Raw genomic sequence first — 13,827 nt, 5'->3', positions numbered from 1 at the left:
GGCAGGTGGGAGCTGGGAAAACAGTGTCCTGTGCTGCTGCTCAGTTCAGAGCTGCTGACGGTCTTGCCTTGGCCCAGTTCTGCAGCTTTCTCTCCTGCCTTCTGGGACAAGATGCAGAGCCACCTTGCACCCCAGCTGTGCCCCAGTACCCAGCACAGAGCCTGGCAGACAAGGGCAGTTCCACCAGTTCACTGAGAGAATGAATTACCTTAAGCAGATCGGATTACCTCCGTGAGCCTCAGGTCTTTCCTCTGTGAAATGGGCCTGTACCTACCTTGTTTTCCTAAGGAAATTAAAATAAAAATCTTGAACGCTAAACTCTGGGCTTAATAAGTCATAATTCATGCTCAGCAAATGGTTGCTGTCATTACTCATTTGTTCATCTGATGTGCTTGTTTTTAAAAACTTGAGCACACAGACCTATTCGAGGCAGCGTGAGGGCAGTGCTGGGTGCATGGCATGGGTAATAAGAAATACGGGAGCCGGGTGGAACGAGGTCTCTATGAGGCAGCATAACCTGAGCTAGTTTGAGGGCCTTGCTGGGTATTCCAGGGCCCCTTCTAGCTCGACTGTCCTGTGACTTTGTGACTTTCGCAGCAATAGTGTTTTTTTGGTTTGTTTTGTTTTGTTTTTTAGTGGACGTACAGGGAAGCTGCCTACCTCTTACCTTGTATCACAGTCAGCCTCACAAAAAATCAGGCGACCTTCGATCGAGGAGGTAGAAAGTGTTCTTGGTATAAGTCACAGTGCTGGAGCATTGGCACCCTCATTCTTGGGCACAAGCCTGTTGGAGGACAGGCCCCTAAGGCGGTCAGGTGGGGTTCGGGCACCGGTGGGACTGGATTCAGCCGTTGGCAACATTGTCACCTCTGATACCCTCTCCCCACTTTCCCCAGTTGTTTCCTCCCAGCTGACCATAAATCGAGGCCTACCAAATGAAACCAGCCATCACGCTGGGCTGAGGCCTCTCAAGAGCAGGACCAGAGCCTGGCAGGCTGACACCACGTTTCCCACCCTACAGAGGGGAACTCAGTGGACACTTGGCCCCACTTCTGCCTGTTCTTCTGCAGCTGCTTGAACTTGAAAGCAGCTGGCACTGAGGCCAGAGACACCAGAGATCCTAACAGCTGAATGAGAGAGTGTTTGTGTCTTTCTAACCCCCTTCTGCCCTTGTGTTTGTTTAATCTCGGGCCTATAAAGTTACTTTTATAGCTCTAATGAAACCCTAAGCCTCTTACCATGGTTTTGCAAGAAATCTTAGAATTTGGAGCAAGAATAATCTCAAAAAGTCAAACTGACATTACCAAACTGTGAAGATCCAGTAACATCTCACATAACATGATAGTGGGATCCAGAAAGAAATCAAATTGCACTGAAATTGCCTCATGCAGTTGGTGGAACTGCCCCGGGTGGGCTGGTGAGCCTGGGTGGGCATAGGGCTCTCGCTGGGCTGGAGGACCCCTCTGTCCCCACTCGCCAGCAGCCTGGCTGCACTTCGGCACCACCTGGCGGTGGCTGTGTGCTCTGGCTGAAATACTCGGGCCCATTGGGATCCGTGTCCCCACCCACTCTGTCCGAGTGTCAGGGGCCATGGGAACCTGCCCTGTGACTCAGATGCCATTTCCCTGTGCTCCCTACCCAGAAGATACGAACTTTAGGCCACCCCTTTCAGAGAAGACCAAAGGGCAGCAGGCCTGGCAGCAGAAGCCAGTTACCATGGGCTTTCCTGTTTGTAGAAATGTGCTTCTCATCCACTGTCATTTTCTTATTTGCTTTTCCCTTTGAGGACTGAAAATAAATGTAGGAAGCTGTAAAAATATGGTAATTTCCTATATCACATCCTCAGTAAAAGGAGGATTTGTCCAATATAATCATTCCTTTTGTGACTCAAATGTCAAGAAATTCATAGCATTGGTGACTTTGGGCCAGGTTCATTCAGGGAAGGAAATATCATGAGAGTGCCTTGACCTGTTCCAGAGACGACCCCCGACCCCCACCCTCCCATTAGTGGAGCATGCTGGAAAACTGCCCCCCTCCACACTGCGGAGGGGTGCTCCTGAGCCAGAGTGCCCCCAAGTGCCGAGGTCTATAATAGAAAGTCACGTGCATGCTTAAAGGGAATGTGGTCACTGTTGTTAAGAAGTCAGCGCTGCTCTCAGGTCTTGCTGCTTAAATTTCTCTGTAAATATCCTAGCTTCTCACTTCCCCAGCACCTTGTGCATCAAGACCAGGGTCCTACTGTAGTTTCCGAGGTTCGTATATCCAGTTGTGGGATGTTTCAAGCCTTTGTTTCTCATGCTCCCTCTTCTCCAGGCCTATGGAAGAAGCCCCTGCCCCTTGATGAGGGCACCCCATCCCTGAACCACTCGGGCACAGGTGGGTCTCCCTCCTGCCAGCCCCAGTCACAGCATCTGCTGGTGCTCTGGAGCTCAGGACTTCCTTGTGAATTTGTTCCCTATCGTTATCAGTGTCCACTAAGTTCCTGGAGATTAGTTGCATGCTGCCTGCTTCCTCTTAGATGCACCATCACATCTGGCTCAAGGTCCTGCATGTTGGCTCATGCTCAGCACACCAGTGGTGGGTACAGTTTAAGTCATCTCATAAACATCTAAAAAAGAGGGCTTTCCGTGTGTTTCTGTGCTTTCACATGGTACTGTGAGCCTAGCTGTCTGTGGTTCTGATGGCCACTATGTGGGTCAGATGTTATAGCTGCCTAGATGTTTTTAAGTAGAACATTCTTTCTTCTTCTTTTTTTTTTTTTAAGAATAAACATATGAGAACTATGCCATTTACAAATAGTATTTTATAGAATGAAAATAACCACTCTCTATTTGCTGTTGTCAACTTTTAAAAGAGCTTCAGGTCAGGCTTTGTCAGGTGGCCTGTAGTAGTCACAGGGGGGGTTCAGGAGTGACCCCTTCCTTCACAGAGGAGCCCTCTCGGCCTCTGACTGGACCCCAGCATCTCTTCCCCCTCCCTGCACCTCCCTCCTGAATGTACAAATACAAGGGACTTGGCTTCCAGACGCTTGAGCCTATGGGCTAACTTCTCCCCTTTTTTTCTTATTTTACAAATACAGCAATCTAGGCCCCAAATGAAAGCTTGAACTCCAGGAGAAGCAGTGGAGCCTCAGTTTAGGGGTTATCAGTAGAACTGCTGTCATGTCAAACCAAACGAGAATTGCCATTTTATGAGTTCACCTTGTGAATTCACTGAGTAAATATTTATCTATAATGTAGGAAGCGTCATTAAGCCCTGTAACTTGCCTGCGTGTTCTGAGTTTTGTTTTATGTCATTGCATAGCCTTTATCCATTGCCAGTGAGGTGTGTAAGATGCAGAACCTTAGTGTGGTAGAGACGTAGAGAGAAGCAAAACGCATCCTCCCAAGCCCTTTGGAAAGGCATTATACACATCAGAACTGGAGAGGATTTCTTTTGTTTTTGAGCAGTGCTTGTGGGCATATGTGTATGTGTGCACATGCATGAATTGAAAGGGTGGCTGAATGATTTAGAAATCCTTGTTTTATTTCCTCCTTTTTGACCTGAGTTTTATGTGCCGTGTCACTCCCTTTCTCCATCTCAACGGCAGGGGGCAGTTGTCTCCTAGCATTATGGAGTGGGTGCAAGTAGCAGCCACCCTGTGAAATCTGGTTTCCGTGCCTTGTTCGGTCACATTTTGTGTGCTTGTCTGTTCGTTTGTTTGTGACAAATGAGAACGATCAGTTTCTCATATCTGAGAAGTGAGAATCTTCTTTAGAAATGAGGATCATTGTTCTTATAATTGGATCCCATGTGTGGGGTACACACATCTCCCCATAGCGGTAAAGGTGTCATGCAGGGTCAGAGACGTGTGCTTTCAGACCCAAGCCTATCAGTCCCATCAGGGTGGGCTTCACCTTTCTGACAAAATCTCAAAGCTGAGGCTGCAGGAAAAGCCAACAGGATGTCTTTGTCTCTGGTAGGACTCTCATGCCAGGACCTTCCATCATTTGCTGGAATGCATCTGGTGGTGAGGGACTTGGCACTTCCCAAAGCCGCCTCTTCCCTGCAAAGCTTTCATTTTCAGAGTTTTTCCTCATGTTATATCAGAATCTGCCTTCCTGTAACTTCTGCTCTGGCTGTGTCATTTGCAGCTACTCAGAATAAATTCCACCCTGTTTTCATTGCTTCAGTTATGTGAGGACGGCCATCATGTTGTCATTTCCCTCCTGCCCTGAAAACACCGACAGCTCAGCCCTACCAAGCAGACCCCAGCTCCCCATGAAACCATTCACCATCCTCAAGTGCTCCTTGGCACACACTACTCACTGCAAAGACCTTAGGGGCTTCTGGGGTAGACTGTCTGCCTTATGAGAGCCCCCAAAGCTGGTTGAAGGTAGTGACCAGGCAGCTCCTGTTTGTATGGGTCTGCATTTGCAGGCATGTGGGGGTTTGGTGGATTCCCTAACCATCTGACCTCGGTCCCCTTGCAGGCTATCTCAACGTGCTCTCCAACAACCGCTGGCGGGAGCGCTGGTGCCGGGTCAAGGATAACAAGCTCATTTTCCACAAGGACAGGACTGATCTCAAGACCCACATTGTTTCTATTCCTCTCCGCGGCTGTGATGTGATTCCGGGCTTGGACTCCAGACACCCCCTGACGTTCCGACTGCTTCGCAATGGACAGGAGGTGGCCGTGCTAGAGGTAAGGTGCTGCTCGAGGTCACGCTCAGAGATGGTTCCTGTAGCGATGGCCCTGCCGCTTTCCCCAGGGCACCATGGCTTCTGATCCTATCCTTCTAGCCTACCATGCACCGTCCTTCCTGCCCACCATGGTGGCCTCTGCTGGGCTCTTTTGTCACCTTCTCCTCTGCATGTGGTGCTGGATGTACAGCTGGTGCCCATTCTTCCTACACCCTGCACCAGACCACCTCCTGGCTTCCTTTCCTCCATGTGCATTTGCATGGAGATTAGATCTGCGATTCCATACAGGGCACTGCTTTTTAAATGCAGCAGAAAAATAACTCCTTTTCCCCCTGAGTATGGTCTACCTTTGAAACAATGGTATTTCTTTAACTTGCCCTTTGGGGTCTACTTTGCAGATGAAATGGGTTTTTACTCTTTCTCTTCTCTTTTCTTTTCCTTTCTTCTTTCTTTCTTTCTTTCTTTCTTTCTTTCTTTCTTTCTTTCTTTCTTTCTTTCGAGAGAGAGCGTGCATACATGTGTGGGAGCTGGGGAGAGGGGCAGAGGGAGAGGAAGAGAGAGAACTTAACCAGACTCCATACCCAGCACAGATTCCAACACAGGGTTTGATCCCACGACCCTGACATCATGGACCTGAGCTGAAATCAAGAGTCGGACACCTAACTGACTGAGCTACCCAAGTGCCCCAAACAGGTGTTTATAGACAGTGGCTTGTGTGCCTTACTAAAGAACACCTTTAATTCCCAAGAGCCCGCAGCTTTGTGTACATTTGTTATATGTTTGCCTGCTTTTCTGGAACTTCTTTTTCACTAAAGCAGAAAAGCAATTGAAACTGGTTTCTTAGCAGTCTGCTGAAAACTTCCAATTGTGATTTTCATCTATTATACTATTAATTTGTTTTCTATCTACTATTAATTCAGACCTTCTTTTCTTTATCTTTTTGTTCATTTACATGATTAAGACCCAAAGACGCGCACACACACACATACCCTGAACACAAGTACCAGGTGTGTGAACCGCCAAAGCTTGTGGATGTGGGCTGTGTAGATGACAGACACAAGGCTGCATAAGCTTTGGAGGGAAGGCTGGGGTGATCTCTGTTTCTCAGATGTAGGATGCTCAGTGATGGTAGTGGTAGATGGACGGGGAGTGAGCCCGTGTCTTGGAGCCATGATCAAGGTGGTCCATGAGGTTGTCTAGTAGGTCTTGATAGGAGATAGGAGTTTGTTTCAAAGACTCTGTTCAAAGAAAAGACCATTTTTGTCAGGAACAGGGAAAAGACTAAACCTGGAGTTCTTCGTTCCATGCACTGGTGGCCTGTGAGGGTGGCTAGGAGCGACACATGGACTGCAGCCGGCTGCGGACTCACAGTCCTGATACCACTGGGGTCCACACCTCCAGGCCCCAGTCCTTGTTCTGCCACACAGTGGGATCACACTACATCTTTTGTATTCTCTCGGCTTTTAGATTCACCTGTAAAATATGAGCATTGGGCCAGAATCTGTACTTAGTAAGATTTATGCAGGCTGAAGACTGTAGGGTGGGTGCAGGGGACAAAGCTAAAACACAAAGGAGGAAACTGTGCCCTTGTTGTGAAACAAGGCAGGTCTCCTGTACGAGCTTCAGCAACAGAGCTGGGAAGGGGGCCAGGGGCAGGAGTTGGAGCATGCTGGATGCAGGAAGGGAGAGAAGGCGGACCTGGGAGCAGCCTGCTGAGGAAGGCACCCTTGTGCCTCTGTAGCCCGCAGGTGGGGCAGGCTCCCAGCTCCCAGGTTTTGTGAGGGAGGTGGCCCCTTCCTCCATGTCCTGGTCATTAGTCATACACACACACACACACACACACACACACACACAACACATGCAGACACACACAGAGCCACATAGTACCCGATACACAACACAGGCTACCTTGCCTCGATCATTCATGAAATACAGAGCACCAGCCAGTAAATGTAATCTGGATGTTTTCTAAGGTCATACTAACTTTGATATTGAGATAATTTCAGAATTTCAGGGAAGTTGTGACTATAGTAAAAATAATTTCTGTGTACCCTCTATCCACATCCCCCAACAGTAACGTATTCCCACGTGCGGGGTCTCTTATGTTCCCTCCATTACTCTCCTTCTGTATAAAGTTTCTCAGAACCTTTTACAGCCATGTTGACCCTTTACTCCCTCAATACTTCATTGTGAATTTGCTAAAAACAAAAGTGTTCCTTTACCAAAACCAGAATGTAGTCCTCAAAATCAGGAAATTGACATTCACACACTCCTGTTAGATAACAGGATTCATAGATCTTAATTGGCTTTTCTGAGCTCGATGGTGTCCCTTGCAGGCAAGAGGAAACCCCAGACCTTGTGTAACCTCAGTCACTGTCTCTTTCTCCAGCTGTCTGGTTTCTTGGCACAGAACCGTGGAGGGTACAGACCAGTCCTGTGTAGAGGGCCCCTCTGTCTGGGTGCCATCTGATGTTTCCCTGCTTTTGGGCTCCACGTCAGCTCCCTGGCTGGAGCCCATGGAGGCAGTGGTGGGTGTTACAGCACATCCTACCAGGAAAGTGCACCTGTCACTCTGCCCCATAACCAGTGATGTTAACTTTGACCCCTTGGGCAGGGTGTCTGCTCAGCTTTCCCACTGCACACTTACGAGGCTTTCCCTTTGTCTTTAAAAGCATCATGTGAGAAGGTACTTTGAGGTCATCTTTGTAAATATCTCATTATCACTCACAGCTTCACCTGCTAACATTAGCGTACATGATGATGCTTACCTGAAATAATCATTATGATGACAAGTGTTAAATGAGGACTTTGTAATTCTGTTATTCCTTCTATATTTATTAGTTTGCATCATCTATAAGGAAGATTTCTCCTCTCATTTAATTACTGATCCCTTCATGTATGTATGTCAGTGGGGATTCAGAGAATATTGTGTTAATCAGTGATTGTAATGGTTTATTGTCATGATTTACTGTGATGGAATTATCCTCGATTTGGCCAGTGGAAGGCCATTCAAGCTGGCCCCTGAGGCCTTTGCTGTGTCCCTGTATAAGAAGCCACAATCCCCGCTATGCTCTGATGAGACATGCCCGGCTCCTCTTGTACCTTTCCTTGGCCTAGGCCTGGAATCAGCCATTTCTCCAGAAAGCTGTTAGTGGATTCCTCCTGGTGGGAATCAGAAATAGATGTGTGTGTGTGTGTGTGTGTGTGTGTGTATTCATGCACGTGTCTGTTGTGTACATGTATGCATTTATAAGTATACATATGCACACATGTGCATTCATACACCCACATCCATCTCTATTTCTGTATTGAGTCATGAGATCTAACGAATACCTCTAATTTCAGTCTAACAACACAGGGTTATTTTTTTACAAGCTATGAGAAAATTACATAAACTATGAAGAAAACAATAAGCTTTAGTGTAAGTGTATCAATCACATGTTACATAGTGTGTTAAAATACTTTGAAAAATGCTTAGATAGGGGGACGCCTGGGTGGCTCAGTGGTTGAGCCCTGCCTTCGCCTCAGGGCATGATCCCAGATCCCAGGATCGAGTCCCACATCGGGCTCCCTGCATGGAGCTTCCTTCTCCCTCTGCTTGTATCTCTGCCTCTCTCTCTCTCTCTGTCTTTCATGAATAAATAAATCTTTAAAAAATTTTTAGATAGGGGCATCTGGGTGGCTTAGTCAGGTGAAGCGTCTGCCTTCAGCTTAGTCATGATTCCAGGGTCCTGGGTTAAAGCCCCTGTGTGGGAATCCTGATCGGCGGGGAATCTGCCTCTCCCCCAGTTCATGCTTTTTTTTTTTTCTCTCTCTCTCTCTCTCTCAAATAAATAAATAAAATCTTTAGAAACAGTTAAAAAATAAAAATGAGTAATAATGCTTAGATAAAATAATAACAGACACGTCAATATAGATTTAGTTATAGATATTGTGGCTGTAGATCTTGTTTTGGGAAAGGACAGAAAGACCAATGAAAAGAACACATTTGTGATTTTTTATTTAATTCATTTTGATTCCATGAACATTGGCTACATTCCCCCTCTTAGAGCACATGACTGGAGTCTATGCGCTTTGTCCTGTGGCCTCAGTACCGGTGAGGAGGGATTTGTTACCGCTGGCAAACACGGTGAACACATGAAAAATAGCTTTTTTCATGTTAATAGCTCTGGGAATATTTATAATTATGTGTATTCTGATCAGTGTTCAATTTGTCAAGGCTATAAATATAAAACCTCATTTTCTTTAAGTTGTTAAGCTAAACTTAATAGATCTTCATATTAAAAATTAGTTATTTTAATGAAAATATTTCTTTTCTCTTTTTTTTAAGATTTATTTACTTTAGAGAGAAAGAGAGAGAGCATGAGCAGTGGGGAGGGGCAGGCAGAAACAAACTCCCTGCTGAGCAAGGAACACAATGTGGGCCTCGATCCCAGGACCCCAGAATATGGCCTGAGCCAAAGGCAGACACTTAACCAACTGAGCCACCAGGGCAGCCCAAAAATATTTTTTTACACTTATGTAAACATAGCAGATATAGAAGAAAGTTTTTTTGTACCATCTAATCAAGAGAATTAAGATTGCCATTTCAGGCTGGTTTAGGAGCCCCAACAAGGGCTTCAGGGGGATAGAGTTTGGGGCCCACAGAGGCACAGGCCCCGTGGAGTTTCCCGGTCAGTCTGGCTGAGGCTGCTGTTTCTGGCCACGATTTGTTATGGAATTAATGACACTTGATAGGCAACTTCCTTCAGCTGAGATTTAACTCCACACAGTAATTCCTGCACTTCCCACCCACTGCCTTTCCCCAAAATAATAAGATAGTGAACACATCACTCAGGCCAAGACCACGTCTCCGTTGCTTCTTCATGCCCCTCATGTGCTTCCAGCCGCATTCCCTTTGCTGCCACGCAGTCTCTGTCCTACTGTGAGGAAATGTGAGAGTCCTTACCATCACTTAAGTACATGCATGCTTCTCCCTTCTCCTCCCTAGGCCTCCTCTTCTGAGGACATGGGCAGATGGATTGGGATTTTGCTGGCCGAGACAGGATCCTCTACAGACCCTGGGGCCCTGCACTACGACTATATCGACGTGGAGACATCTGCGAACGTCATTCAGACAGCCAAACAGACATTCTGGTAAGATCCCTGTGAACTGGCTCTGGAGCCAAACTATGCTTTTCTTTCACTATTTTATTTATTTATTTATTTTAGCTTTTGTGTGCATAGACTCAGGGGAGAAAACAGCTAAAGACTTTTCCTTTTGTCTCATATTGATCCAAACTTTGCTGAAATTTTTGTCATTTTCTCCCTCTTTGTTTTTCTATTGGAGAAGGGGTGGCAAGCTTTTTCTGTAAAGTGCAAGACAGTAAGTATTTTTGGCTTTGGGGCCCAAACGTTTTGTGTAAAAACTATTCTGCTCTGCCATCATAGCCACAGACCACACATAAGCGAATGGGCATGCTGTGTTCTAATAAACCTTTATTGCAAATACAGGCAGCAAGCTGGGTATGGCCCATGGGTTGTAGCTTGCTGACCCTTGTATTAAGGGGACAGTTCTTTGCAATAGATAATTTACATCTACTGTAAGTAATGAGGGCTGAATTTTCAAAGTCATCGGTCATGTACTTTTATTTATTGTTGTGGTTTTTATTTTTTTAAAAAAGCTTATATATGAAAACATTTTTGAACCATATATCTATAACATAATGATGACAAAGATAATCATAGCAGCAGTTCTCAAGGTTAGGTCTGCAGACCCAAAGGCATTTGAGATTCAGGCAGCCCAATAGGCTAAACTGGTTTCATAGTAATACTGGTCTAAAGCCTTTGCCTTGGGGCTGTGAGGGAAGTGGCTCTGGACCAGGAGGAGGGAACTCAGGCTCTGTGTGACATTTCCTAAGGGGAAATTCTAGACAAGGCTCTATTACCTCTCAGTGCTCCAGCTCCTTTTGTAGAGATGAGGCTAGGGGAAGTGGTATCTGTCTGGAGCCACATCTGGAGCTTCCTCTGGTCTCATGTCTCCAATCCCTGGACCTCTGCTCCTTCTTCCCTCATCAGCAGAGACGTCTGCTTTGGAGGCTGAGGACAGATGGCTCAAAACAAAGCAGGTGATGGAGTTGTATCAGCCGCCCATGATGATAAACCCACTGGCAGCTGTGGGCAGACCCACCAGTGCTGTCTGCGATGGAGAGACCCAGTGTCCATGAGCTCCACCATCTAGTTTTAACACGTGTGGTGTTTGCAAGGAGTTCCAGTGGTCTTCATCTATCTCTCGAGTGGTGCTATAGAATGAACATTTATTGTTTGGCAGGATGTTCTGGGGCCAGTGGAAGCAACGTGGGCTCCTATGAGGGATTGAGCCACGTGTTACACCCAACTCCGGTGAATAGCCTTGACAACATGAATTAATTTCTATATGACTTTTCCAGAAAATCTCCAGGAACATTAGAGGTTTCCTAAAGTATAGACTCCCCATTTTTACAACTGCCTTTTGTGTGAAATCAGGGTGACCTGGTCGAGTACTGACTCTTCTGTTCATATTCACTATTTTTCCATAAATACACCCTATCCAGTTGGCAGCATGCGGTGGATTGCAGCAAACCCCTTAATCATTCAGCATTCATACTAAATGAGCACATTTAATCAAGTGGCTTTTAAAGAAATGTAATGTCCATAAACCAGGTTTCACAAAATCTCCACATCTAGAGCAACATGAAAGAAAGGAGTTTGTGGTTTTTAACTGCTTCTTTGGAACTTTATTAGATCACGGGGCCTCTCCTTATGCATGAGTGTCCTCAGCGGTAATCAGCAAACTAATAACCACACCTCAGAGAAGCGTGAGTAACAGTATTTCCCCTAGAACAAAACCCAGCTTCTACTTCCCAAATGAGTGCAATATTAATCTAAACGAAATGTGGGCAGGTCACATTTTTGAGAAAGGAACGTAGATTGCAATATTGAAAAATTATTTATTAACAATATGCATTTAAGGAGTTTATGACCGCAGGAATTTTTGCTACCTCATTAAAATCTTTATAAATGTTAGCCATAAAGGATATTTTCATTTTTCAGTTTTCTAGCTAAACATTCTTATAAAACTTGAGAGAAGAGATTTAACAAGCAAGTAATGTTCAAAATATAAAATATGGCATCTTGCCAGTATGATAAATATCCTGAGATTAAATTAATTTTTGCCTTTATGCAAATTGGCAGCCAGTTAATGAATCCTTTCAAGGTCGTCAGGGGGAGTGTCTGTGTACTGGATACGTCTGAGGGGGAGAGGACAATGGTATATTTTGGGAAGGAGGCAGTAAAAGAAAAAATAGTAATTTAAATTCTCCCAGGAAAAGTCACGATTTAGGAATATTAATAATGGTAAACAATTGGAACCTATTTTTCCCAAGGCCTAGCCTATTTTTAAATGAGATGCATAGATTATGTGACACAAGGGAAACATTCTGACTTTTTTCCCTGGAACTGTTTTCAAGCCATGCTCCATTGGAGACCGTGAGCAAGCTGTAGTTGTAGTGGCTTAAAGGCTGTAGATCAGTGTGGGCAGAGAGAGGGCAGTGACAGACTGGAAAGGACCCGTTAACCTGAGTCGCCTTCTCATGGAAACCCCTTAAACAGGGATGAACCTCGAGGGTGTTTTGCTGGGTGACATAGGCAGAGGGAAAAGGACACGTTCTATATGATGTAGTCCTGTGGCAGATCCAGAGGCGGGAGGCCGGTGTGGGGTCAGGGCCTGGGGCAAGGTGAGGGAAGGGGTATCATAAGGATGGGGTTTCAGGTGGGTAAGCTCTCTGGGTGGAGGGCAGTGCTGGCTGCTAGCAGCATGATTGCACATACTGCCCCAGGACCGTACACTTGGCCATGGTAAGATGACGACCTTACATCATCTGTATTTTTGCACAGTACGTGTACTTCCTCTGAGGGGTTCATGTTTTTAACAAGTAGCATGGGCTCTCTTGTCTCACTTCCACTTTTATATTTGATTAAAACCCCTCCCACAGAAAGAGCTCTGAGGCAGAGGACGGGGGCCTGGTCCATAGATGGGGTTCCACATGCTGCTTAGGGCCCAGATACTTGTGTTGGGGTGCAGATCCCTCCATGTAAATCCCAAGCCTCTTCCACCTGGGCCACCCCAGGTGTCTGTGACTCACTTGTTCTCATGCTACGTGACTCACAGCACCCTGCTGGTGACCGCTCTGAGCTCTGTCCTGACTCTGGGGGACCCTGCTCCATCCTGGCATCTGTGCCCTGTGTGCCTGGCACCACACAGCATGCATGTGAGGGCACCACCACCGCGGCTCCAGACACCCAGTCACTGAGCACCGTATGGGGCGTGTGTTAGCCTTATGCAGGGTGCCTCACCCCAAAATCCCCTCAAGTGAGACACTTACATTAGAAAACCTTAAATACGTATTTTAAAACAAAACCAAAAAAAGTCCTCTGTCATGGTGGAAGACTTAAGTTCTTGAATTTTTCTGTCTTTCCTTCGTGCATTTTCCTTTTCAACACATTTCCTTTTCCTGTACCAAATTTTCTGTGTTTTAAGTGCAGAATAATCCTATACATTTTTGTTGGTTGTACACATTAAAGAGCCTGTGTGAGGTGGGACTGGCGTGCCCGCCTTTGCCCAGCAGAGGGCGTGCCTGTGCTTTGAGCACTGGGAGGACCCCCCCCCCCACCTCCCCACCTCCCACCCCCCGCCACTGAAGGCCCCTCTGGTTCTCCAGGGAACCAGGGCCTGGCCTAGCCTGAGACCTCCTTCCCTGTCCTGCCCTCACCAGTTTCTTTCCTCCCATTTTTATGCATCTAGTTACTACAGAGATGTAAGATCCTGCAAAGAAACACAATTTTTAAAAAATACACTTTTGGGGGGCACCTGGGCAGGCTCAGCATCCAACTCTGATTTAAACTCAGGTCCTAATCTCAGGGTTGTGAGTTTGGGCCCCATGTTGGGTTCCACGCTGATTGTGGGGCCTACATTTAAAAATGTTTCATAAAAAAAAAAAAAGTTTCGTATATATAGATATATATATATCTCTATATATGTATATTTTTTAATCTATTTTATCATATATATTTTTTCTATTCCACACTTTTTTTTAGTTTAGCTATTTACTCATTAATTTTAGTTTA

The 13,827-nt window shown here is 45.9% G+C and overlaps 1 protein-coding gene across 13 annotated transcripts in view; it reads left to right on the top strand.

The window, feature by feature from the left end:
- AFAP1 (actin filament associated protein 1) overlaps positions 1-13,827 on the top strand; it is a 142,279-nt gene that overhangs the window by 105,905 nt on the left and 22,547 nt on the right. For 9 of the 13 annotated variants that reach the window (XM_049108525.1, XM_049108524.1, XM_049108523.1 and 6 more), the window contains 3 exons: positions 2,314-2,376; positions 4,473-4,684; positions 9,674-9,819. In XM_049108525.1, coding sequence (XP_048964482.1) covers positions 2,314-2,376; positions 4,473-4,684; positions 9,674-9,819 — 421 coding nt within the window. The remainder of the gene's footprint in view (positions 1-2,313; positions 2,377-4,472; positions 4,685-9,673; positions 9,820-13,827) is intronic. The other 4 variants (XM_049108526.1, XM_025438614.3, XM_049108529.1 and 1 more) reach the window with 1 other exon arrangement.

This window comes from Canis lupus, chromosome 3 (assembly GCF_003254725.2).
Source record: "Canis lupus dingo isolate Sandy chromosome 3, ASM325472v2, whole genome shotgun sequence".
Taxonomy (NCBI): Eukaryota; Metazoa; Chordata; class Mammalia; order Carnivora; family Canidae; genus Canis; species Canis lupus.
Note: the sequence above shows the minus strand (reverse complement) of the source record. Positions and strands in the feature narration are given on the sequence as shown.